General features: G+C 36.6%; 1 protein-coding gene across 3 annotated transcripts in view; it reads left to right on the forward strand.

The window, feature by feature from the left end:
* The first annotated feature begins 948 nt into the window (after positions 1–948).
* The window catches only part of LOC145692306 (adipose-secreted signaling protein), a 33,680-nt gene continuing 7,701 nt past the window's right edge, over positions 949–26,927 (forward strand). The window contains exons 1-3 of one of the 3 annotated variants that reach the window (XM_081767612.1): positions 949–1,549; positions 17,499–17,536; positions 23,130–23,501. In XM_081767612.1, the coding sequence (XP_081623738.1) occupies positions 17,521–17,536; positions 23,130–23,501 (388 nt within the window). In that variant the 5' untranslated portion in view covers positions 949–1,549; positions 17,499–17,520. Of the gene's footprint in view, positions 1,550–1,846; positions 1,956–17,498; positions 17,537–23,129; positions 23,502–26,927 lie in introns of those variants that run through there. The other 2 variants (XM_081767609.1, XM_081767607.1) reach the window with 2 other exon arrangements.

The raw sequence follows: 26,927 nt of genomic DNA on the forward strand, positions 1-26,927 counted from the left end.
ATAATTAATTGGCAAAGGACAGAATGGCCTAAACACAAGCAATTTTACCTATCTTTTTTCCTTTTTTCTCCCGAATTTTCGCCCCCTTACTTCGGCGCCCGGGGCCGACGCCCCTAACGGCACGGTCATATATATATATAGTGGCCGATCCAAGCGGAAGCTATAGCTCCCCCTTGACGCCCAAATATATACTGGATAAAATGGGCTTCATTTCTGCTTTACACTGGATAAAACAGCGAACTATGGATTTGGCCCTCCCTTGATCATATCCTGGACCCCACTGAGGAGGTTTAAAGGTGGGATGAAGAAATTTCCCCATGTTATTTAAATGGACTTTTTAAAAACTCATAATCTCATGTTTCAGGTTCTTGGAATTGGAATAAAAATCTGAAATTCGGTGTTCTTGTATGTTTTTGTTAGCGCTACCTAAGTAGATCACCAAAAATAAAAACTTCCAACTTTGGAGGGGTTTTAAGAGCAATTGAAAAATCTCCATGTTATTTTATGGGACATATTTACACCCAAAATTATTGGGCACTTCCTGTACGGCTACAATGATTAAATTTGGCATGACTGTATGTTTTCAGGACCAACCCACAGAAAAATTACCAAAAGTGAATATTTGTAATTTTTAGCGAGTCTAAAGGGATGAAGAAATTTCTATGTTACTTAATTGGGTGTTTTCTTGGGATACAAAATCTTATCTTTTAGGTAGCTGAAATAGAAAAGAAACTTAAAATTCGGTAGAATTGTGGATGTAGGAAGTGCAAGGCCGTAGGCCAAGCAAACGCGGGTTTGGGAGCAAGCCTCGTCAGCTGACCGAATTCAAGTAAGAGCAAATGCACGAAATTCACTCTTGATGTAAAGGCTGATACTCTAGAAATGCGAGGTTGTAGGCCGAGCAAACATGGGCGACTGGGGGCGGAGCCCCTCAGCTAGCCAAAGTCTAATCATTACTATAACCAGAAGCGCTAGGAAATCTACTACCACTTCCGGTTTAAATAATGATTATGACAAAATTACCCTATACAAACCATACTCATTCACGTGATATACACATGGCACTGCTACTAGTTAATTTATTATTCGCTTAATCCATATAATAACTGCGCTGTGCCTAACGGCGTATCATCTCTATTAGATTAGTGATGAAGAAGAAGAAGATGTGTTAACATGGCGCCGTGTTTAATGGGTTTTAAAGTTTGGTAATATAACTTGTTGTTGTTAGCCGAATTACGTAAACAGTGAGTTTTTGAGAATAGTTTCTACTGACGTCCAACAAGACTTCGTTGGAGATAGATTACTGTGGAGCGGAATTTTGAAATGGCCAAACATAGTACGAGATCTTCAATTATACGTCCTTGAGAGAAGTATAGCAAAGTTAAGGAAGCAATAGGCAAGTGTTAATGTGTTTCTTCTCGGTATGCGATAAAATGTGTCGTGAGTCTATAATTAGTATGGAAACTGGTATGTTTCCGTGCGTAAATAAAACAGATTAGGATCTAACAACAAAACACTGTTGAGGTTGGGTCTGAAGATACAGTAGAAGGTGAGCTGAAAGTGTAACGAAAATAGTAAATTTACTTCTAGATATTGTGTATACGCGTTTACTTTAGGGAATCCACTACGTATTTTTAAAAATCGAAATAGTGCTGATTAAGAATCTGGGGCATTACTCTAGTAGACGTACCAAATTATGACATATTTCTTATATTTTCAGGTTACGATAAAGCGTTGTATTTCTTTTAATAGAGCATGCACTAAATGAGGAACTCCATTACTACTTGCAGATTGACTTCAGAGAGGCTCAATATAAATAGTGTGGACGTATTGCATAGTGCATAAAGCATGAACCAACTTGTAGTAGGTGGCCACAAATGAGCACGAATGTTATCCAACCGAGTCAGAGCAGGAGCGGGTGCGTCCGCAGGGAGCAGGCGCGTCAGCGACGGATGGTATGTGCATAAACGAGAATAGTGGAAGAGCACACACATACAGTACTTTCACTATCATCATTTCAATATGCTGTGCACTGACAGTAATTACTTATATATTCACACTCTCATTCCTTCACAAAAAATGTTTCACGTCTTATTTTACCTATAGATTTTCTGTTTGGTAGTAGGCCTACCGTCTGCTCGAGTGAACCCTAATCTGGAACCACATATTTGTAAAATTTGCTGAAGAAATGTACTGGAGTAAACTAAGGCGATACGTATAGATATACGTGTTCCAATGTTCTCCCATATGTAAAGCATGGGATCTTATTCTCTATTAAATTATTTCCCCACTGTTTTTCTTATGCCCATACTCTCCATCGCTGACGCTCCGTCGCGCTAACGCGCGGGCCCTCTGCACTAACTCGGGTAGATGCACTCGCCTTCAGTTGCCAACTAGCACAAATCAGTGAGTATATTTTTCCACAGTTGTTTCTATGAGATATATCACCGTCTGCTTGTACCTCTAACAATCCTCCTAAAGTGAATATTCTACTCGGGAATGCTAATCCTCCGATAGAGAACAGTGTTTGTAGGGTGCAGTTTTGTAATAGGGATCCACTCATTCATTTCTTAAGAGTGGAGTTGGATTCTTTGGTGCACATTCAGTTTAGGGGGTTTTGTGCGATGTGGGGTATAAATGCTACAAACATGTAGAGGGGAAATACTAAGCAATTTGTGCCACTCAAAGCGAGAATGTTAGGGGAGGAGCGCAGCGGGCCCCGCGGTAGGTGCGTTCGTATGCAGGCGAGTAAGCGACGGTGCGTACACGTAAACGAGGGTAGTAGTAGAAAACATTACCAAGTTGTGCTATATGGCCAATAAAAGCGATAATGTTATCTGAACCACTTAGTCAGGAGCGCAGCTAGACATTCGTGCGATAGTGTCTCTGTAGGGAACAAGCACGTCAGCGGCGGTGGGTATACACATTCATGAAGATAGTGGAAAGAACTCTTCATTTACACTTTCACTTACAAATTACAAGAAGAAAATAAAGCGTAATGAAATGTCTCACTGTCAGTTTAACGTGCCACAGTCATTCCCTTTAAGCTAAGGGAGACGAATGATTAATACAAGCAGGGACGTAGCTAAGGGGGAGCACGGGGGGCACCGGCCTCCCCAAATCTTGGCTTGCCCCCCCCCCCAAATATTTATTTAAAATTATATGTTACAATTTGTTTTTATCCGACAATAAATGAAAAAATATCCACAGTAAACTGAAATTGTTCATACTTCTAAGAAAAGCTTAGTTTTTAAATCCATTTATAGGCAATTTCTTAATCATTAAGTAAACGGTAATAATAGTATAAGATCTGTAACTTTGGGGCCCGGGCCTTATCTTCGTTAACATTGCGAGGTTCTTCTAGCCTTCAGAGTGATTCCAGCCTTAGAGTCGCCGTGAGGTACTAAGGCTAATAATCTATGCGAATGCACTTTTTATAACCGACTAGGACAAAACTGAAAGATCGATTCGACTCAAAGGCTAGAAGGATCCCTCTTCCCCATTGCTGAGTTTTGCAACATAATATCTTAGATTTGAATTGTTTTACGAGAAGGTATTGATTGTAGATTTACTTTCTTATTTTTATTATATTTAGCAACGATTCTGGCAAAACAGAGGAGACCCTTATATGCGCTGGCGCTGGCAATAGGCTGAGCGGGAAAGAGTATTTTCTTATTGAACGTTGAGTGTGCAGTGTTAAGTTTGCTATGTATGTTCTTGAAATTAAGTTAAATATAGAAAGATTTATAAAATCTGGATATTTTATTTCAGATGGAAAAAGTGATAAGCAATTGGTGAGTACCTGCAGCGAAACTGATAAGTGCATGTTGTTGAGGAAAATATTCATTCGTACACTGTTGATAATTAAGAAGCTAAGGAAGTTGCTACTATCTCACAGCTGAATGTTTTCGGAAGTTCAAAGAAATTGGAGATGTTCTGGATCTGCAAAACCACGCATCTAGAGAAGAAAAACTGCCCATCGCGAGTGCTTGAAACGTATAGTCGCGATTGTGAACCATTTGGGTCGACAGGGGTTGGCTTTCCGAGGCAACGATGAAGATGACAGCAGTTTAAATAGTAGTCCAGTCATAATAGGTTCAAAAGTGAAGGTTTAGAAAAAAATCCATACAAGCAAGGGACTTTGTATGAATATTCTATATACCTTCAGGACTTAAAATATATAATGTCCCCAAAAATAAAAGTTGCGCTCAAGCCGCGATATTGGAAAATGGCTGAACACCCAATATTTACGAAGGAAGTCGTAGCTCTAGGTTTAAAATAATATAGTAAGCACACTGATTGGTCAATTTTTACAAGTTATACCTCGTTAGAATCACAATAAAATAAGCTTTCATACGACATATAGCAATTGTCTGTAGTACCTATTAAAGTGAAGTAATGGTGGGAAATATTTAAGATTTAGTGCCCAAAATTCCCTTCCTTCGAATATTTTCATCTGTAACATGGCAGCACTGCATGGAATTCATACCCAATGATATTATACAAGCATACTAATACATAATAAATATATTCTGAAAGTTACACAATATTCCGACGAAATCAAAGGGAATAATTATTTGCAGTTCTTATAATTGCGTTTGTCTGAACTGCGTAAAGAACTCTGTAATACAGAAGTAATGTTTCGTAAAGCGATTTTTTTCACCATTCTACCTGCTGATATAAACGAGTTACTCATCTCTGGAATCACAAAGAAATGGGCATTGAATTGGTGTACTGTTGCTGTTTAAAGTGTTTAATATAAGGAAATACTGGAGGGAATTTTCGGAAAATTAATTCCCTCTTTTTGAGTTATTGCTGTTATAGAGGCAACACTGCGTGGAAACAAGATCAGAATATTGTAAATAGACACTAATAAAACTGTGCAAGTGAAAGTACCCAACCTGACGTAGAAGACAGTTCTTTCATGAAGTTTGTGTTTGACAATACAGATGTAAACACGAGTACGCTAGGTGGTAAGGGGCGTGTTCACACGCTTGGTAGCATAAAGTGCATAATCTCAAGTCAAACAGTATCAAGTCCATCACCTAATATCCGAAATGTGAAAACGATAATATACCCTCAACTGAATAGTATAAAAATTGTGCATTACAAGAAATCCGTTACATCTTTCTTAAATGATTTGAAGATACAAAACATCGAAATGAATAGTGAATTGTCAAGGCATGGAATCCAGCTTAATATTCCTTGGATTTGTGGGTTCTTGTTCTCAAAGAACCCAATACCATTTTGGAATGGTTACATGAAAACAGTTTTTCAAGAGCAAGGAGCCTGTCTGATTACTAAAGTATTGCCGATTCCTTTTATGAATTTAGAAGCAAGTAATGTGAGTGCTATCAATACAGTTTGATGTATGCTGCTTCAGAGAGAAAACCTAAGAACAAATCATGTGTTGTTACTTTCGACCAACCTCTTTTTGTAAAGGAATATGAAGTTATAATGTCAGAGGAGGTTGGGAGTCCTCTTTCAACACAGTGTACGACTAGGTGGTTTTCACTTGTTAATGAGTTTCTTAGGTTCGATAGGTTATATCATGAGTGGCAGCGGAATTGAGAAACTGTGGTCAAGTGTGTACGCTAAAAACACAATTCCCCACCTCATGTCAGGACATGCTTTCTCTCGATTCTTGAGAGCACATCTACTAATATTTTGCGCATTTTTCATTGGTTATATGAAAGTCATTGGCAGAATTAACATTGTCTGAGACATGTGTCCAAGTGGTAGGTGACTTAAATAAAATCTGTACAAGAGTAAAGGAAGAAAGCCTAACCGCAAAATTGTGGCTTCTGTATATGAACCAATTGATGCTGGTCATGGAATTCATCGCAGCCGAAAGAACTGGAAACTGGAGGAAGCATGTGGAGATATTTAAACTTATGATCCCTACCTTTCATACATCAGGCCACAATTTGTACGCAAAAAGTGCTCACCTGTATCTTCAGTTGGTACTTGAATACGAACATCGAATGTCAACACAAGGTTTCGAAAAGTTTACGAAAGAAGGATTCTTCTCCGTTCGTTATTCTGAAAGATATTGGTCGGGGGTATCCACTGATGTGGTTATAGAGCAATCACTGACCCTCCCGATAAAATTTGTAGTTGGACCTACTCATGGTAGAGGCATAACAAATGAGACTTTGTTAGGACGGATTTCTTCCTTACCACTTAGTACGGGAAATATCAAAAGCAGTAGAGAAACTTAACAAACCTTTACATTCCCTAAGTAGCATAAGGAAGAACAAACCTCTCGGCAGATTCGTTATTACCGGGAGGCGGAAACATTTTGCATATGGCTCTTGGAACATAATCCATTTCATCAAGAATCTGAGGAACTAATCAACATCGCGTCAGGACTGGTCACAGATGATACAGTAGCTTGTGATCAAGTCATAGGAAAGAGAATGGCTTCCTTAGCAGCAAAAGAGGGAAAAGATTTTTGGACTGTAATCATTCACAGGAAAGATAAAGTAATTCTCCTTGCAGCATTAAAGTCTGGGATTATCATAAACAATGAAACACTACTTGTCAATACGCAGCAACTTTTTAACATGATAATTGTTGTTGTTAGAGATCATCAAGAACTGAGAAGGTGGTTCAAGTACGAGATTGCACCAAAACCACCATTCTTATTTGACAGTGAAAAAATAAAAGGGCGTCTCTTTTCAAATGTTTTAAGTCTACCGATATGTCGTATTTTCCCGAAGACTGCTTTCACGTTGTTGATACCAATCAGTGTGCTTACTATATTATTTTAAACCTAGACCTACGATTTCCTTCGTAAATATTGGGTGTTCAGCCATTTTCCAATATGGCGGCTTGAGCACAACTTTTATTTTTGGGGACTTTATATATTTTAAGTCCTAAAGGTATATAGAATATTCATACCAAGTCCCTTGCTTGTATGATTTTTTTTCTAAAATTTCGTATAATGACTGGACTATAAAGGGAATTAATTTCTTGCAAACATTCGGGTCGTTACGACATTTTGATCCTTTTTCAAAGAATATAAAACGCCAGGGAATTCCACTTATTTATCCTCAGAAATTCAAAATGAAGTTATCTTGTGTTGCGGTGAAAAAATCATCAATGTCATTGTAAGTCAACTGAATGCCGCTGGAAAGTTCAGCGTTATGGCTGATGAAACGCGAGATATTAGTGTTTCTGAACAACTTCAGTGCTTGCGTGAGATATGTAAAAAAATCTAAAACGATAGAACACTTTTTGAAATTTGTTAAACTTCTAAATGTTTTATACATATCGGAAACAATTAAATCGAAACTTTGGCTTCTGTAGGTGTTAATAAGGATTCAAAATGCATTGGGCAAGCTTAGAATGGAGCGAGCGTTATGAGAGGCCACATAGGTGGTGTGCAAAAGTTATTTCGGAAGACACATCTCCTCGCACTGTATATCGATAGCTATACGCTCCAGTTAAATTTAATAATTGTAAAAGTGAGTGAGTTCGAACAAGCAAATGCCTTTTATTATTATTATTTATTGCATTTCCGTCGTAAAAGCTCATAGACGATTACAGCAAGCTCAGACAACGTTAGGTTTGGAGCAGTCCAGTATACCTGGCTTTTCAGACATTCGTTGGGCTTCACATACCGTTATTCGTTCACTGAATGCTGTCAGAAAGAATTATGGAGCCATAATCTCTGCATTAGAGGCTAAGGATGCTAAGAAGACTACTGAAGCTGAGGGTATTTCAAACTGAAATCATTCGCAACTGTTTCGTGCTTGATTGTTTTTAGCAAGATTTTGGGAATTACTAGTGGCCTGAATAATTCTCTACAAGGAGAAGATATTACCCTAGCAGACACCCAGTTACCTATTTTTTCGGTTGTTGAAATCATAAAAGAACTTAGAACAAAAGAAAATTCATTACGCCTCTACAATGAAGCATTGGAGTCTGCCAAACAAAATGGTGTAAAATGTTTTAATCAACCAAAGAGCGTATAAAAACCGAAATAACAGTATGAACAATTTTCTGGTTTCGGGTAGTATCCCGCTATCCAAAAATACATGGTTCAGAATACTAAGGTATTCACGAGACAATTTTTATAGAGGGAGTTTGCCTACGGTTATATAATTTGAAGTGCTCACCAACTAACTCTAAAAATTGTTACGGAAGTACCGAAGGATTCTGAAACTTGAATATTTGGATAGAGCACATACTAGTTTCTAAGTGAAGTCTTGACCCGACTACGGTAGGTCCCATAGTTTTGGAGCTGTGGGCCTTTAAATTTCATTTTTTCATGTTTTTGGCAGCCTATAACTCCAAAAGGAAGCATTTGTGCACCCAGGTTGGTGTCTATACTTTCTGTCTTATCTTGGTGACAGGAATCACCTCCCAAACGTTGTCGGTGTTGTTTTGAACCCCCCCCCTGCAAACTCAGAATTCTGGCTACGTCCCTGAATACAAGTGAATGATGGAAGCATTGGTGGAATAAGAATGTGGAAGGAAACGGAAGTACATGGAGAAAACTCTTTGGCATGAGTTTTCTTACATGACTGGGGTCGAACCAGGTACCCCACGCACCAGAAGTAACCCCACCACTGAGCCACCGTGCCCCCTTATCTTTTACTGCTTTGCAGATTTATCACTTGTGTGCACGATTTATGTTATTTCCGTCATTATACACTGTTCCAACCTCAACATAATAAATAATCTTTCACGACAGTTGTTTCGCTTCCATACTTGACACACTGGTTTCAGCTTTGCATACTCTCCATAATGGGTTCGTTATGGAGGAGTGTTGGTTCAATTACTTTATTTTTTGTCTTTCATTCATCCGTAACTTCGTATCTCACAGGTAAGATCGCATTATATTTCTGTTACTTTACACATTGATCTATCAACATTATATTTCATATTAATTCCGTAAATTATAATAATAGGTGAATCCCTATTGTAAATCGTAACTGTTTCAAAGGTCCTATAGAGTACATTCCCTCAAGAAAGAACTAAATGTATAATGTATGGTTCCAGTTCCTTAAGCTGCACGATCGAAATTAATTTGGTTTTGAATTTAGCGGTTCTAGGTCCGAATATGAGAATAAGAAGAAATGATCCACATGACGGAGATACACGTTGAATAATTTTCAGTTAGTTGTGGTGCGTCACTGCACGCTCGAGCGCGCACACTACAGGCAGTGAGTTCGAGTTGCTTATTAACTTTTTAACTTTCATTAAAATTTTAACCAAGTTCGGTTTAAAATTTTATTTTAGTATTTACACTTTATTATTCACGTTGACAATGAGTTACATTACATTTTGAAGCTGTTAATAACTGAATATCGCAGTGGGTAGGAAATGTGTAATGAATTTGACATAAGCCGGTCTGAAAAGAAAATGAATAAGTAGTATAATAGCAATTGTTGGAGCGAAGCTCCTCTTTACTCGATTTAGGTGTTCGTTTATCCTGATACTCCTCCGGGATGTCTGAACCATTGTTAACCAAATTTGACATGGTGATTCGAGAGAGCGCGCTGAGTGTCGTAAGGGGTCACATGTCCTGAGTTGACATACCATTGGGGAATAATCATCGAAAAACGAGATGTCCATAGACTTAATCTTGGTAAAGCATTTGGCGCGCGAATTCTAATTGTTAACGAAAAGTAGAATTTTCAGCATTAGAAATAGGTGAAACCCTTTTCGTTTTGCTATGCTGAAACGCTCCTCTCTCGTCACCACCACTGCGATGTAGTCACATGTTCTTCTTTCGATGCATCTTCTGTCATTATCAGTGGACTCTCTTCAAAGCAGCAGAAGACGAAGAGTGGGGTAAGTAAATATAAAACGCAACGGAAAAGAATAGGAACACGTTACACTGCGTGAACGCTGAAACACTCACGAAGTCGACGTGAACGGCCCTAGTCGCCAGCTTAGGATGACATCCCAAGCAAGAAAACACAAACAAACGCTTCCAGATACGGAATGAGGACAGTCTGTACCCAAGGAATCGAACATGGAATAATCAGAATATGCCTAGATACAATGACCAACAAACAGTTCACAATTCATGTTATTACTACAAAACAGCACAAAACATATACATACATAATACATATATAAACTAACATGCACATATTTTATCAAGAAACACATTATCTGCTTTTACATATTAATCTTATTTCCTTCTCCTTCAGGATGTAGCTGTTTTCCAATGATCCATCCAAATTATAATGTAATTGGACGACGGTCTAATTCAACTTGATATATTCTTAGATGTTTTAAGCAAGTATATCTAGGTATATGCTAGTATTATTAATAATTGGATTTTTAAATATAGTTTATTATCTGAAGGTATTCCATAGTTAACTTTTTGTGTGTTGACTATCCTGAAGAATGATTCCTAATTGCAATAAGAAATATGTGGATAAAAAGTACTCTTTTTCATCTTTTAGTTTCTTAGGCGTATTTCGAGCTTTTATAACTTTACTTCTTTATATTTGTATTTAATTAAATATTTTATCTTGACTAAAATGAAATATACTTTGTACTATTCTATCAATAATAAAAGCGCATTTATTCTTCTTATTTCTTCTTTTATTCAATTTCTCGACGTTTCTGTATTCTTCACATGTATAACATACTTGGAATACGCCTAGTTCCACATTTCAATAAACCTTGTAATCCAAATCATTCTACGGATTTTCATTTCTCAAACAGGATTATTAATATTAGACTTACATATATACCATATCCTAGTAAAATATTCATAACTTTCTGTAGCATCAACAGTCCAGATATTCCTAAATGTTGTAAACAGCCATCAGATATCACAAGAGCAGATAACATTGTTTCCACTAGAAATTTTGATTATGCTTCAACAGTTTTAATACATAAAGATGGTCATCGGAAATTGCGTGTGAGAACCCGGAGTGGGTCCACTAATTAACACTGCATACTTTTAACCTTCATATTTCTGATAATTAACTCTTAAGAATACCATTTAACTTTCATTTGTTTAAGCTTCTCTTTTCACGAAGAAATTTAGAGGCGCAGAAATTGTACCATTTAGCCAACATATGCTTTCCGTTGAGATGCAAAATAAAATTAACGACAAATTATTGAATAATTAATTGAATGAATAAGAACAACAAAATCATAAGAATAATGAGTAAATAAACGATCAGAGTTTGGAATGCCATCACATAACGTGTGAAGCATTACAATTCGAACACAGTTTTTCAAAGCCATTATGCTATTTGCTTATTTGACAAATTCAACTATTGGCATGTCGTGTTCGTGTACGAAAACAACTAATGCACTAAAAAATTCTATGAATCTATATTATAAAATTGAAAGTGACTATGCTTGTGACTCTTAATCTTTTGAACCGCCCGATCTATCTCGATCAAATTTTCAACGTAGATGCAGCTCTGGCCTGGGATTGTTTTTAGCTATTTACTTTGACGGTAAAATTTAGGGAAGGGAGAGGAGGGGGTCAGAAAAAATAAATAAAACTTAATAACTCTTGAACCACCCGACCGATCTTGATCAAATTTTTAATGTAGATGAGGTTCGGGTCTGGGATGATTTTTATCATTTCACTTTGACGAAGCAACGTAGGGAAGGGGATGGAGTGGGAGATATACAAAAATCAATAAATATAAAAATGAAAGTGACTATGTTCGTGAATTAATTACTTTTGAACCACACGATGGATCTCAATCAAATTTTCAACATATATCAAGTTCAAACCTGGGAAGTTTTTTATCATTTCATGTTGACAATAGATCTTAGGGGAGGGGAGAAATCTATAAAAATAAATAAAAAACTTAATAACTCTTGAAGCACCCGACCGATCTCGATCAAACTTTCAACATAGAGAAGGTTTGGGCCTGGGATGTTTTCTTCATTTCACTTTTACAGTGCTACGAAAGGGAGGGGGAGATTATATGTAAGAAAAAGTAAAAATAAAAGTGACTGCTTTTGTGACTTCATCGCTCAAAAAATAACCCGACCGATCTTTAAAAAAATTTCAACATACATGAGGTTCGGACCTGAGGTGGTTTTTATCATATCACTTTAACGGTAGAACTTAGAGGAGGGGAAGGAGAGGGGAGAAATCTATAAATGCAAATGAAACTTAATAACTCTTTTGCCACCAAACGTATCTTGATCAAACTTTCAACATAAATAAAGTTCGGGTCTGAGATGTTTTCATTATTTCACTTTTACGGTAGAACCTGGAGGAGGGGGCGGGGAATATATGTACAGAAGGCTGTTTCATCCTTATGGTAGCAATTTGCAGTCGCCACCAGAGGCGCTAGTTTCGCTTCAGCAACGTGACATACGCAGTACGGAGTAGCCAGACACTTGTGTACAAGCCGTGCAGAGGAGAGACGTGTGTGAGTAGAATTCCGCCGAAAATCGACCCTTTTTGGAAGGACTACATCGTAGCACTTTCTGATATTGGCAACAGCTATAGCCGAATAAGAACACAGTGCAAGAAGAAAGGTTTCACAGTGTCTGATAAGGAAATTAATACAGCCATCCATCGCAATGCAAACCCGGAGCAAACCATTGCCATGTGTCATCAAAAGGGGCAAAAGAAGCAACCGGCTTCACAACGCAGTTAAGACGTCATTGCCAAGGACCGCCGGTTTGTGACCCAGGAGAATCCACCCACCCAACGTGACATAGCGAGGCGTGTTGGCCGGTCAACGGCAACTGTACACCGAATCATACGCGACAATTTGGGACTCAGAAGTGCACACAAGCGGTGGGTCCATGTTCTGAAGCCAACGCACATCGCAGAACGGCAGGTGGCATGCAAAAGACTGTATAAAGGTTACCTGGCAGGTGACAAATGGCGTTATGTGATCACCTTGGATGAAGCATGGGTCTATTTGACAGGATCCCGCAGATGCGTGCAATTTACTACTGCCGCAGTGATGGAACCTATCATACAAAATGGGTTCGCTCCTGCAAGGAGAGTTTTCCAAAGGGATTTATAGTAGTGACGGGTTTCTGTGCAAAAGGAGAGCTTCCGATACACCGGGTGTCATCAAATGTCAAGGTGAATGCAGCGTATTATATCGAGCATGTACTGGAACCCATCTATCGCCAACATGCCCCGGCTTTCTATGGCAATGACACTGACAGAGTGTTCATCCACCAGGACATGGCCAGCAGCCATACTGCCAAACGAACGGTTGGCCTACATGACACGTATGGAACAGGAGACAGGTGTAAAGGCTATCCCATTTCGAGACATCCCCGTCAAGTCACCAGATGCATCCCCTATGGACTTCTGTGCTTTCGGCCTCCTCAAATGGAACATCAATAAGCGTCGTCCGACCACACTTGGTGGCCATTGAAAAGTGTGCAAGGAGTAGTGGGCGAAATTGAATCAGGCAGTGCTCAATAGAGGTCTCCTTCAGTGGAAACTACGATGTCGTGCAGTCGTTCACCAACGGGGCACTCACAGCGAACATGATCGTTGGTGGAAACGGGGTTTTACGTCCTAGGGCACGGGTCTGTACTTCACTACCATAAGGCTGAAACAGCCTTCTGTAAAAAGAATAAAAATAAAAGTGACCGTCTTTGTGACTTAATCATTCTTTAACCACAGGACCGATCTTCATCAAATTTTCAATAAGGATAAAGTTCGGACCTAGGGTGGTTTTGAGAGCAGACCTTACGGAAGGGGGAGGCACAAATATATAAAAATAATAAAATTTAATAACTCTTGAACCACCCACCCGATCTCGATCAAATTTTCAACATAGATGACGTTCGGGCTTGGAATAATTTTTATCATTTAACTTTGACGGTGCAACATAGGGGAGGGGGAATGGGAGGGGGTGAAAAAATAAAAATGAAAGTGACTGTCTATGTGACTTCACTCTTGAACCACCGGACCGATCTCGATCAAATTTTCAACCTAGATTAAGTTCGAACATGAGATGATTTTGGTAATATCACTTTGACGGGTGTAACTTAAGGAAGGGAAAGACATTTACAAATGATCGAAAATGACCGATATTAGTGTCGAATCTATAGTTTTTGAGGTCTCTGAAATGAACAGTGACACTTCTGATGCCATTTAAATTCAAATTGAGCCCCGCTAAAATTGTGGGAGGAGAGGGTGATATATATACCTGCTTTTCTTGATAGTCAGGAACTTTTTCAGCACCCCTCGTAATAGTTACGTTTGTTGATAGTCAAGAGATTCTTCCTTTATCAAGTACATGTTTTTTATGTTTTGATAGGAAGCATGTGTACACAAAATACACAATCTTAAATGCAGAGAGCTTGGGAAGGATTCCCTTCGTAAAATCACCAATCCAATTTGTCATGATGTATACTCAATCTTAACATCGAAGTTTTCTTCAGGAAAATATGTATATTTTGAATGTTCAACATTTTTTAAAATTCATATATTATCTTAAATAAATACATGGACTGTATGTAAATCTATTAATAGTAGAAGCGTATTTGAATATCAGGTTGTTATTTGCTAAGAAGTGTGGCGAAATATGGTCAACTAACAATGATATATATTGTAGAACTCGGACAGCATTTTTCATGTTTTTAAGGTTCAGGATATCTTTTTTGTACTGTTTAATGAAGATAACTTCTGAAGAATCATTCTGAATGTTCACTTTCTTGCATTGGAAACTCCCTACTGTATTAGCTATCTGTAAAAGAAAGAGTATTTAGATGTATTAATAATCTATTCGTCTTTTTTTTTTTTTTCATTTGTGTACTTTTACGTTAAGGTTTATAACAGCTCCGGAGACCATTCAGTTGTACTTACTTGTCCCTTTTCGAATGCTGTAATAATTCAGAAAGACTCATATACGGGAAATCCCAAATTTCATGTCTCTGTACCTGAACTTACATCAATGTCGAGTTGTTTCAAGTCATAGACCTGAACATGGTGATTTAAGGGGACAAACATGAAGATGAGACGAAGCACCATCGAAAGATATGATTAACGTTGCGCGTATTTGAGACGGGAAAGTCATAAAAATTAATTAGTAGATTTGGATAATATATGCCTTCCAATGAAAGAACGAACTTAAGAAATATTTTATTTTGAGAGTGTGCGTGAGCCATTCTTCTGTTTCGATAAAATAGACTGTTAATTTAGCCGAGACTTCCGTGTCAGAAACAGAATATGTGGGGAATCTTCTTCGTGTGGCAGTTAGACAATCAACTGAATCGGTGCTTTTTGTTTGCAGTACGCAACGGAATGTCGAAACACCACTTTAAGAGATTTATCATTTTTATTTGAGAAACATTTCAAAAACCCATATAAACTAACAAATTGGAATATTGTTTTGATGCCATTTCTAATAATTGCCGATAAACTGACTTAATTGGTGTCTACACATAAACTAATCAAAATTAGGAATTAACTTTACAAAGCCCACTCCAGTTGGTATTCTTACGCAGATACGAACGATGATACTACTTTTAACCACGCGAACAAATAGTCGTATTAGCAAATGTAGAAATAAAGAACTCTTATGCGCATACCCACGTTCGCAAACGGACGCGCTACTTTAAAGACCCTTGTGGTTCGCCCTGCCTGGACACAGATTAAATGTCATACAAACATGCAGTGACTACCTAGGACAGGTTGTTATTTTTGTTTTTGTTTTTGCATAATTGCACCAAGCATGCTGTGTCTGTAAAGATACAGATAAAATCTGGCATTTTTTTTTTTTTTTTTTTTTTTTTTTTTTTACGATAAACAACCCTTTACTTATATAAATGAAATTTAAAAAATGTTACCTTTAATTTATCTATATAATATATCTAAATTTCAACATTTATTTCTTTCCTGTGATCTTCGTCGGGATATAAACTTATTTCAAGAAGTACGACTCCTTCAGATATTCATAATGCCTCTTGTTTCTTGTGAGTAAATTAACATTTTTGTGCATAACAACATAACTAATTACGATTTTCTTTAAACGAGTTGTTCTATTTTGTTCGCTGTTGCCAGGCACCAATTCTCCCCTGTTACATAAACATGAAAGGCCAGAAATTCGGACCCCCAGCCCCCCATCGTGTATCACTGTTTTTTGACTGCGAGAAAATAAATACGTACAAAGAAACATCCACCTTGTGCTAGGAATGGTTCAACTTGAAAATTCCAACATTCTAGACTGCTGTATTCTCGAAATTTTATTATTACCTTTTGTTTTATCTACTTTTTAAAATGTAAAATTGCATATGTTGTTTCAAATATTACTATAATCCATACATGAATGTGTTCTTTAATTATCTTAAAATAAGACGAGTTTTTTTTTTATTCAGTATAATTAGCATTTTTTGATGTTCTTAGAATAAGATTGATATTTATTATTTGTTGTACGTTGTATGTCTTAAGAATATTTGATATCTTCTAATTCGTGTAATTAAATTCCAAAGTTTCGTAACAAAAAACTAATATGATACATCTTGGTTTTACGAATAGTATACTAATAAAAAGGTCAGAAACCCAGACTCAACTCAAAAACACCTTTTATTTCGGCCGGCATCACTTAGGCCAACCTTCTCTCTCCAAATTATTAGTGAATAAATCAAGCTAAGAATTTGTCACTGGTCAAAGTTTTTGCTGTTAGTCCACTTCAATAAGCAATTTCTGATGTGGTCTTTTTTTTTTTTCTTTATTTTAATCTTTAGATCTGTGATAGTACTCCGTGTTTCTGTAGATCATCTCCGCCCAGGAAATCCTAATGGAAACTGTTTTATTTCTGAAATTTTTGACTACAGGAGGATCCATTGAACACATTTTATTTGTTGTGTCTAGACGAGTCCTTATTATGGGATAGTTAATGACACACCCAACCGCTGACTTAAAAGAAAGAGGATTTTTTTTTCAATGGTTTCAACCGTGAAAGTTATTGTGACCATGCCTGTAATTAACATAAGTCTGCCATGTCAATCACTATGATTTCCGTGGACTTGACCACTGGTAGAACACTACCTAGAGGAAGAGACTCAGAACCATCTTGGTCTGTCTTGTTCATTTAGACAAATTGTGCATGGAATACTCTTTTGGTACAATTTACCGCCTCACTGTAAATTTCATTATGTTACACGACACAGTGGTAGTGTCTACGTTTATTTGGTGTCTATCAATGAAGAAAGTACTTTCAATATAAGATCAGTAATAAGACCACTACGGGAAAGAGCATAGGTTTGGAATATGATACTTTCCAATCTTAAGATTAAAAGATTTTCCCAAGTTAGACATAGGAAGAAAAGATTTTGGGATACTTTCAAAGATTTTCTTCCTGTAACGTTTTGTTCCACTTCATTTATGCAGTAGATATATATATAAAGTTAATGAAAATTTGGGAAAAAATGTAGAAGCTTATCCGTTTAATCTCCCGAATCAGTTGTGGTTCATTTATTTTTGCAATTTATTGAAGAGCAAAGTTTGTGTATATGATTGTGAAAAATGCAAGTTAATAATAGTGAAATTTTTCTTTTTTTACTATTTGCAGCAGTGCAACCGGAGACATTACTATGACTCAGAAAAAGGGTGAGTGTTATTCTATGTTTTAGTTGTACTTAAGCACGGTTTTTCGCTTCAGTAATTAGATAAACATTTCCCCAACATTTTATTTTCCGTCATAGCTGTATTTTTGGTACGTAATAATTGTATTATTAACATCCCGAATCTTGTTCTAGCGTACTCCAACTTCAAGTGCTCCATCTGAACATATTCGTAGTTGTTCTTTTCCATGAAATTATTCAGTTGAAGTTTCATTGTGAGCTCATTGTTTAAGTATGAAAGAAGAAAAAGTAAACTCTGCTTTATGGAAGCGCGTTTTTTTTGGGGGGGAGGGGGCGGGGGAAGCTGTTTTGTTGTCACAATATTTATTTAGGCTGCCGTGACTCATTCTTTGCAACCGTTACCTGTTATTTGTTTAATAAGTGCTTTTTAATGGAATTCTTTTTTTTTTCTCATGTCACTGTAGTAGACTCTGCATTTGTATTTTTTTTTTCTGTTCTTGTTTTGACAAATATCTGATTTCCCTGCAAAAAATATTATTTTATGTTAAATTTCATTTGAAACCAATGTGTATAATTCTTACGTGTAGAAGTATCAAGTGTTGGCTCACTGTATACTTCTTTTACAATTTGGAAATTAAATTTAAGACATATTTTCTAATTAGAAAATGAAACTGGTATTATAGCTTCTTTAGTACTCTGGTGTACAACGTTGGCAGATACGATACGTTAGTTTTATATTAGAGTGATTCTCACTTTCAGTATAGATTGCAACACACCATCATCTGTCATTATTGTCAGGCACACTTTTTCCTGCAGGTGTTGTTTTCTCATATCACTACACATATGTCATTAATACCTGTAATAATAATAATAATAAAAAGTATTATGCCATGCTTAGTATAAGGATGTACTTACTGTATGATAACATTAAGAACATTAAATCATTGCCCAGTACGAAAAAAGTGAAATGAAAGTGTAGTTTTCTAGATGTAAGGAGGGAAATGGAGAGAAAAGAGGGGGAAAATGCTATAATGTTCATTTCTTAATATATGCTCACGAACTGTGACTCTTCAGTACCGACAAACAAAACTGATAAACTTTCTTTTCCTTCCACTTTGCTAAGCAAAAACAGAAATATTTCTACGCTAGCTCAAAACACATAGGTTTTTTTTTTTTTTTTTTTTTCAAGACCAAACTTGAAACCTTATATCGTCGAACGCAAAGAGCGTAAAATGTATTTTGTTATAACATCATACCCTCTGAACATAAGACAAAAGTTACTTTGAAGCAAGCATATAGGCGAGGTTCTAGGGGATAATTAATAATATGTATGCGTGACACAACATTTGTGCCAAAAGGGTTAACAAAGCCGCTTTCTTTCATCTCTGGCTCCTAACTTGAGGTACTGTATTTACGTGGCATATTTTGAGAGAAGTTAAAGAAATATTCAGTCAGGATGGCTGACTCTTGAATCCTGAGTATAATAGGGGTTTTTATTCTTGTTCTATATTATATGAAATCACTCGCCTTTTTGTTACGCTAGAAAATTGTCTACTTCTTCCTGTCTAGAAATCGAAATATAAGCGAATTCAAAGTACAAAATATGTTCCACGAAATGTGAATGGGTCTTCACTGATTCCCTTTAAGCGATAGAGAAATTCCATAGTTTTATTACTAGAGCCCGAAACTTTGGCAAAATGCCTTTCTTTTAAAGATGCCTGTATCTGTATCTTTTTAAAAGGAAAAATTCATTTTGTGTTGTTGTGAGCCTGCAGTGAAGTTTTTTTTTTTTTATTTTGCCTTTTAATAGCTTCACCAACTTTTGGATGTGTAAATTTTTTTTTTGTTGTTGTTGTTGTTGCCTTTTTTGCAATTTTAGATACAAAAATTTCAAATTATAAATGCTCATTCTCGATTAGGAATGTCATTTTTTCATTGAAATGTCTGCGTAGCGTGATATCATGTTCAACAATAACATTGACTTCAGGTTCAGGTTGATTTAAAAACGCTAGCTTAGACGAAAGTCGGCGAACTTTGGGATTGTAACAATTAATGCGAACAAAGGCGGTAGCGCTCTATCAGAAATAATATCTGCGCTTGCAACAAAGAGCGGTGATTTCCTTCAAGTTGTTGTTCGCGGGGCCATTGTTTCCCCAGTCGGCATCAAAAGAAACTAGAGCTTCTGTAAAAAAGAAAGAAAGAAAGAACTAAGTTCAATCAACGAAGCATTCAAAGCAATATTCTTTATTCCAGATTCGAACGCACAAAAGGCCGCATCATGCCAAAATTTAGCATACCGTTGAGCAGTAAGTTACAAGGATACGTCCGTGAATTTGGCGCAGATACGTTTGTGGCAAAGCTATTAATCACGACAAGAAATACTTTGTATCTCAGCATCTGAATACTGTTAAATATAAAGATGCTGCTTTGAAAATGACGGGACAGAAGAAATTGTCCTTGATTTCAACAGCTGTTTGTTCATCCAGTAGACAATCACAATTTTCTTTTGACTTAGGCAAGGCTTTCATGGCAGCGGGAATACCTTTCTGGAAGCTGGAAAACAAGATACTAAAGAATTTCCTGGAAAAATGCACGAAGGAAGTTGTACCGTCAGAAGCTACTCTAAAGAAAACATATTTAAATTTTTGCTATGTAAAGTCTCTGCAAAAGATTCGTGACGAGGTTTGTGGGGAAAAGATTTGGATTTCGATAGATGAGACGACAGACTCTACAGGAAAATACCTAACCAACGTCATCATTGGACCCATGGAACCATCCTCACCCTTGTTATTTCTTCTGACTGTAGAAGAGCTCGAAAAGGCTAATGGCTCATCAATAGCTCAGTTATTCACAAATTGGCTTTTTCTCATCTAGCCAAAAGGAACACAACACAATAATGTCCTCCTTTTCATTACAGATGCTGCTCTGTACATGAAGAAAGCTGCGCGGGCATTGAAAGTGCTGTTCCCCAACATGATTCATATCACATGTTTAGTTCACGGCATACATAGAATCGGGGGGCGCGGTGGCTCAGTGGTAGAGCGTTCACCTCTGGTGCTTGGGGTCCCGGGTTCGATCCCAGCCCCCGCCAAGTGAACTTTGTGGTGGACAAACACCGTGCTCGTGGGTTTTCTCGGGGTTCTCCCGTTTCCTCCCACTTTCTTCATTCCACCATTTCACTCATCTCTCATTATCACCGTCTCCTTTAGTCTAACCGGCATAACCGTGGGACGTAAAACTCAAAGATTTCATTTCATACATAGAATCGCTGAAGAGATAAGGATGTTGTACCCTAAAGTAGACAAGCTAATTTCAAACACCAAAAAAATATTTCTGAAATCTCCTTCCCGTCCTCCACAGCCGATTATCACGAGGTGTGAGACCTGGATTTCAGCAGCAGTGTACTATGCAAACAACCTGGAAACGATCCGTGCTGTGATGGGACAATTATCAGAAGAGGATGCTGCTTCAATTTCCGATGTGAAAAACTTTTGTGCTGTTCAGATCTCAGCAGTGATCTTGCATTCATTTCAGTGCATTATGGTAAGTTGCCAGAGACTATTACGAAACTAGAGAAAAGAGGTGAAACCCTTCCAACATCCTTACAGATCTTTCAGGAAACAGTTGACCAGCTAGGAAAAGTGCCGGGGGAAAAGGACTGGCTGTTTATGAAAAGTGCAAACGTGTTGTGGCAGCTAACGAGGACTTTCAAAATATGTTGAAAATTCGTGATGATCTGAACGGTGAAAAGTGTGTTGATCTTGAAATGAGTCCATCTACAATAGCTTCATTTATGTACGCCCCAGTTATTTCAGTTGACGTGGAAAGATCATTTTCTATTGTGAAAACCGTTCTTTCTGACAGGCGATTAAGTATGACTGTTGATAACTTAAAGAAGCATCTTGTAGTCATGTGCAACCAGCATACACTGTAAGTAACATTTTGTACACATATTCATATAACAAGAAAAATATCATGTAATGTTTGAGTATTAGAAAGTAACAACTTTTGTTTTTTCCTTTTAGTGCCTATTTGTCAAATTTTAAATGCCATTCGCCTGCCTATTTTACACAAAATAAATTCCTAAACAAGAAAAATATCATGTAATGTTTGAGTATTATAAAAAGTAACAACTTTTGTTTTTGCCTTTTAGTGCCTATTTGTCAAATTTTAAATGTCATTTTGCCTGCCTATTTTACACAAAATAAATGCCTGAACTTCCGGGGTCTATTTATTACAAATATGTACAATAGAACATGAATGCTTAAATGTTATTTTAAGTAGGAATATGACTTGAAATGGACGTACAATGTTTAATAAAACCCAATTTTGCCCTCTGGGCTGAGCTTCTAAAAGAACATGGGTTTTTCACAACCCTGATTACTAGATTAACATTTTTGACGCGCTATACTGCCATGATATTCCATCGGCAGTGACATCTTGTGCTATCATTCGCTAGAAGTCGTTCAGTCATACGCAGAGTCAACAGTGACGTACATGGAGCGGATGGCACGTGAAACAGGAATTCATATACTCCCTTTTACAGACACTCCTGTGAAATTTCCTGTGAATTTGTTAGGTTCCCGCTATTGAAATGGTCGTAGGGCCGTCAAAAGCCGCGTACACTGATATTTGTCAAGTGGAATGGGACAGAGTTGATCAAACAATGGTTCAATGCAGTTTCTTCAGTGGAAACAGATGAAAGACGGTAGCTAACAGACAGACAGCTTGCACGCCGAACACAATCACTGGTAGTGTGACAGCATTTCTTAAGCTGGTAAGGGTACTAAATTCGTTACCATAAACCTGAAAAAACCTTCTGTATTACATGAGTGCATTCCAAGATTCCGCCCACCGGAACAATTCACTGCTACTTTTCGATTCTTGTTTTCTTTTCTTCTTACTTTTCACCTTCGTATTTTATAAAGTGCTTTGTGAAAAGGGTTATATCTTACTTGTTTTAGTATTGTGTGATAGTGATTTCGCTATTCTTTTAGTACGCAATTCGTTATATACAAATAGTTATCAAGATAGTGGAAGCACCCATGTATTACAGCACGTAAACTTTTGAGTTAATGACAGAACACTAGTGCACTGCTCCATCTTGTGTTAGTGTTACGTTGGATGAGTGAGAAGTACAAGAACCGGTGTAATACGGAAATGGGAGACCTTTCCGATTTTCATTTGTGGATAATTCTTGTCTTCCAATTTAAGAAACTTGATGAAGTATCACATTTCACTTCTTTGTAAATCCTTTTCTAAACCATTCCTATGTACCTTTCGTTTTGTTTTGGCCAAATAAGTTGTTGGTGGATAAATAATGCACCTAATTTAATGCAGTGGTTTGTGGAAAAATAAAAGGAAAGTTACGATTTTTTAAATTTCTACTTGTATATGAAAATCAGCATTTCTTAAAAACATGTTTGCAATTTTACTAGATGCAAAAGGCTTGTCACTGGAAACTGAATTCTTGCGTATGAGTTCGTCCTTTACCATCTCTCGAAATTTCGTAAGAGTCTGAGATTGATAGGTTGTGAGTTATTTGATTTTACATTAATTGACCTATTTGCTGTTAATAAGAACACTTACATCCTACACCTTATTTCTATCTTTTATAGACCATCCCAAAGTTCACTTCCCTGAAGATGAAGATGTTTTTGGAAAAGACAATACTATCCTTATTGTACCTGCCGATCAAGGACAAATTCTAAATGTCCATTTAGGTTTTCTCCAAATTGATCATCTGTATGAGATCAGCGTGGCAATTCCCAAAATGATGGTGTTGGAAGGCCGAGGAACTGAGTTATTAATGGACGATAATGCTACCCCAAATATCAACGCCAAAGTGTTCGAGCTGGGACAGGCAGGAGATAAAATTAAACTAACGGTACATTTTCTGGCACATAAAGAAAAGTTGTTGAAGGAAAAACTTCATTTAAAGACAGCAGCTGCTGTTCCAGTTACTGTTATCTTCCACGCAAGAGTTTTGGGTAAGTTATTTTCTTTGATTTTGTGGTATTACAGATCAGATGCATGGACAGACTGTGCAATAGGGTTTTTTTTTTTTTTTTTTTTTTTTTTTATTCATACAAACTTGAGATTATTTAGAAAATACTATAGCTAAAATTCATACAAAATTATGTAATGAATATTAATTGTACTAGTTAGGAAATATGATTGAAACTGCTGTTAATGTTTTAGTTCAAATACAATGGAAGGCATGATATGTAGTTGACGCAGTTTAATGTTTTTTGTAAATATAGATATAATTTAGTGGATTAGAGTAATAAGGAAAAAAAATCATATTTTGGCCAAACTAAACCGTTCTAGAAATTTTACTCCTAAAATGAGCAATAGATATAACGAAAGTGATTAATTTAGTAGAAGTGAGATTCACACCCTTCTGTTGCGTTTACTGGGTACTGACGGTTTAGCTGAGATGAAGAAGATTGACATGATAATGCCTATAATTAAGTTTACCTTCTTAACCTTAATATACCTTGTTCTCACTTCCAACAGAACGCCGATTTAGTTCGTTGCATCTCGGCGGATCGTGATGCACACTTAATGGTATCTTATGTTTTGAACGGATTAATTGTTCTGTGCTTCGAAACTAAGTAAGTTTGTAATCCTGTTTTCTTGGCAGTGAATCAAAATACAACAGGCTAGTATAGAAAAAAAAAAAAAAAAAAAAAGAAAAAAGGAAATGGTAGTAGTACAAATATGACGCTAGAGATAAAACATAGAGGAGAGAAGTTTGTAACAACTGGTCAATTAGTAGAAAGAAAATAAACGAATCCTAAATGTGAGTGTATACTTCGTGCTTTGTGATGAAGAAAAACAAAAAATAATCAGCACAGTATACATACACTTTTGCAGTGGGAGACCGAAGAACGAGGCTTACTAGAATGCCATGACGTAAGTCGGAATCGACCTAAAGCTCGTTAATCTAATCATTTCCTCTATATTAAAATATTTTGCAATGAAAAACTCAGATCACGTAGAAGTAATCAGTTTTCAAATTTGTGTGCCGTTTCAAGTAAAGCAGTTTTCCGACGTCATAAACTTTTAGCTAAACGAAGTCAGCCGGTAGATATTAGATGTAATGTAATAGCGACAATAATATTCAGAAGGTGCAGTTGATAAATAGAACCTGACACACTCGTAGCCTCATTCCTTAAAATTCTGTAACTTATTTGGAAGCTGTCTTCAACTTTAAAATGATATATGACATATTTCTTGAAAAATAGCCGGAGCTTGAGAACGTAGATTTTTTTTTTTTTTCAAAAGTACTATTAAGGAAACTATGGCTGTCGATTCGGAAGACACCAAATAGTCCTATGTTCAACATGTGAGTATTTAAATACTAAAATCAAGCCTTCTTACTTAAGTACAAATGATGAAAATTGCAGTAGCAGCGGAGTTACAGGTTCATAAAAAGAGGCTTATAACTTTTAAAGAAAAATCGAACAAGTGGCTGAAATGTGTAGGAACAGATCAGATATTGCAAGATTAGTATTTGATTTCGTACAAAATTTACTTTTTTACTTACATTTCCATTCAAGAGATAGTTTGTTTGAAAGTGTTTTTAGTATTCATACATGAGGCCAGAATGCCACATTCTACACATATGAAGGCGGAGCTAAAAAAAGTCCAGATTGGTTTACTCCTCTGTAATAGTCCTCTTTTCAACATCTGTTTAGACATCAAAGAATTACGTCTGTTTAGTTATTCATGTCCAGGATATAATAGAAATCACACCTTTATGATTTTTAATGTCCTTGATCATGAACAGATTTGTACAGGTGCCTTATTTTCCCATTTATGGATACAGTTTTGTCATGTGAGCGGGATTTTGGTGTTATAGGTAGACTTGTTCATCGTTTTGATCGCATCTATTGGCTACCTGATATTTGTAATAAATGGTACGAAGACCCAAATCGAAACTCAGTTTGAAGCAAAACCTGTAGTAACTGAACAGGGAGCCCACTTCAGAGAGTGGTATATATTTTTCGAGAAAACTGCGAAAGGTTTGTGGAAAAAACAGAACCTCCAACTTAATAGTATAAGCAAGTAGATTTCAAAGAAGATGAGAAGGGTTATATGACTGTATCTTTGTCTATTAATATTGATAACAATTAGCTATTTAAACCGTACAAAGGTGATAAAGTTACCATTCCTACAGTTACAGCGTATGATGGTGAAAGCTCCCGTCAAAAAGCTAAAGCTTGCATATGTATCAGAAATCATCCTGTATGTTCCTGGTGGGTGCAGACTTTTGCTAACAAATTTTCCTTTGGTCAACTAATGCACCATCAGGGGATGAAAACAGTGAGCAATATGGCCTTATACACACCTTGTTGTGTGATGAGCACTATATAACTTTTAATATTTGCAGTATACTGTTGTCTTTTTTTCCCCCTCGTTTCATTTTGTAAGGGGATATTATTAAGTAATGTATACACTATTCTGTTTGTGCTTTCCCGACAATCTTTTAGAGTGAGTTTAAAAGGAAAAAAACATTCCATCAACTCGGACTAAAAGAAATATTTAAAAATACAGCTAATGTGGTAGGTAATCATATATAGGTCTTAATGAGTTGAGCTATTGATGTTTGTTGTAAAAATAAATGTAATTTACGTCAAAAAACTTAAACTCCAAAAATTGGCTAATTTTGCCCCCTCCCTGCCCCCCATATAAGCAAGAAGTACAAATACACGATATTACCATGTAGTGGCCTACTTCATTGCTTCACGTAACAATTTTTATGAATCTATCTCCCAAGAGGGGGAATGGGCCACAAAAAACTTGAAAAAACAAAACAAAACAAAACAAAAACCACGATATTTACCCTCCTCTCACATACATAAAATGCACACCAGCAAAGCTGCATCTTTCAGGAATAAATTGGTACCAAAACCATCTTCCAGCCTTAATTTGAGGTTTAAGACTGAGCCATTGAAGTTTAAAGCTCTGACACAGCAGTTGCGTCAATGGACGTTTAAAGATTAAGAATGCAGACGACCAGTAGAACGTATCACAAAGAAACTAAACTACATATTCTGTGAACGGTGATCGGGAAAATCCCGATTTCTTTCTCCGGAATTGAATATTTGGGCGGATCGAGATTAGGGAAGTTCCCTAAATTTCATCTAGCGGTTGAATATAGATGGCAAGCAATATCTAAGAGTGTAAAAATGTAATATATATGCCTATTTAGATTATGGTTTTAAACAAAATAAACATTTTAAACATTTTTTTTTTGTTTAAAACAAGTACTTTGTTTTAAACGTTAAAAACGTTTTAAACATAAAAAACGTTTTTTTCAACCCTGCGTGATACTAATTTGTGAATTTAAGTAAAAAAAAAAAAAAAAAAAAAGGAACTTTGCTATTTAGAAAAACTCTTTCCATATT

This window comes from Thermobia domestica, chromosome 1 (assembly GCF_964235325.1).
Source record: "Thermobia domestica chromosome 1, izTheDome1.hap1.1, whole genome shotgun sequence".
Lineage (NCBI taxonomy): Eukaryota > Metazoa > Arthropoda > Insecta > Zygentoma > Lepismatidae > Thermobia > Thermobia domestica.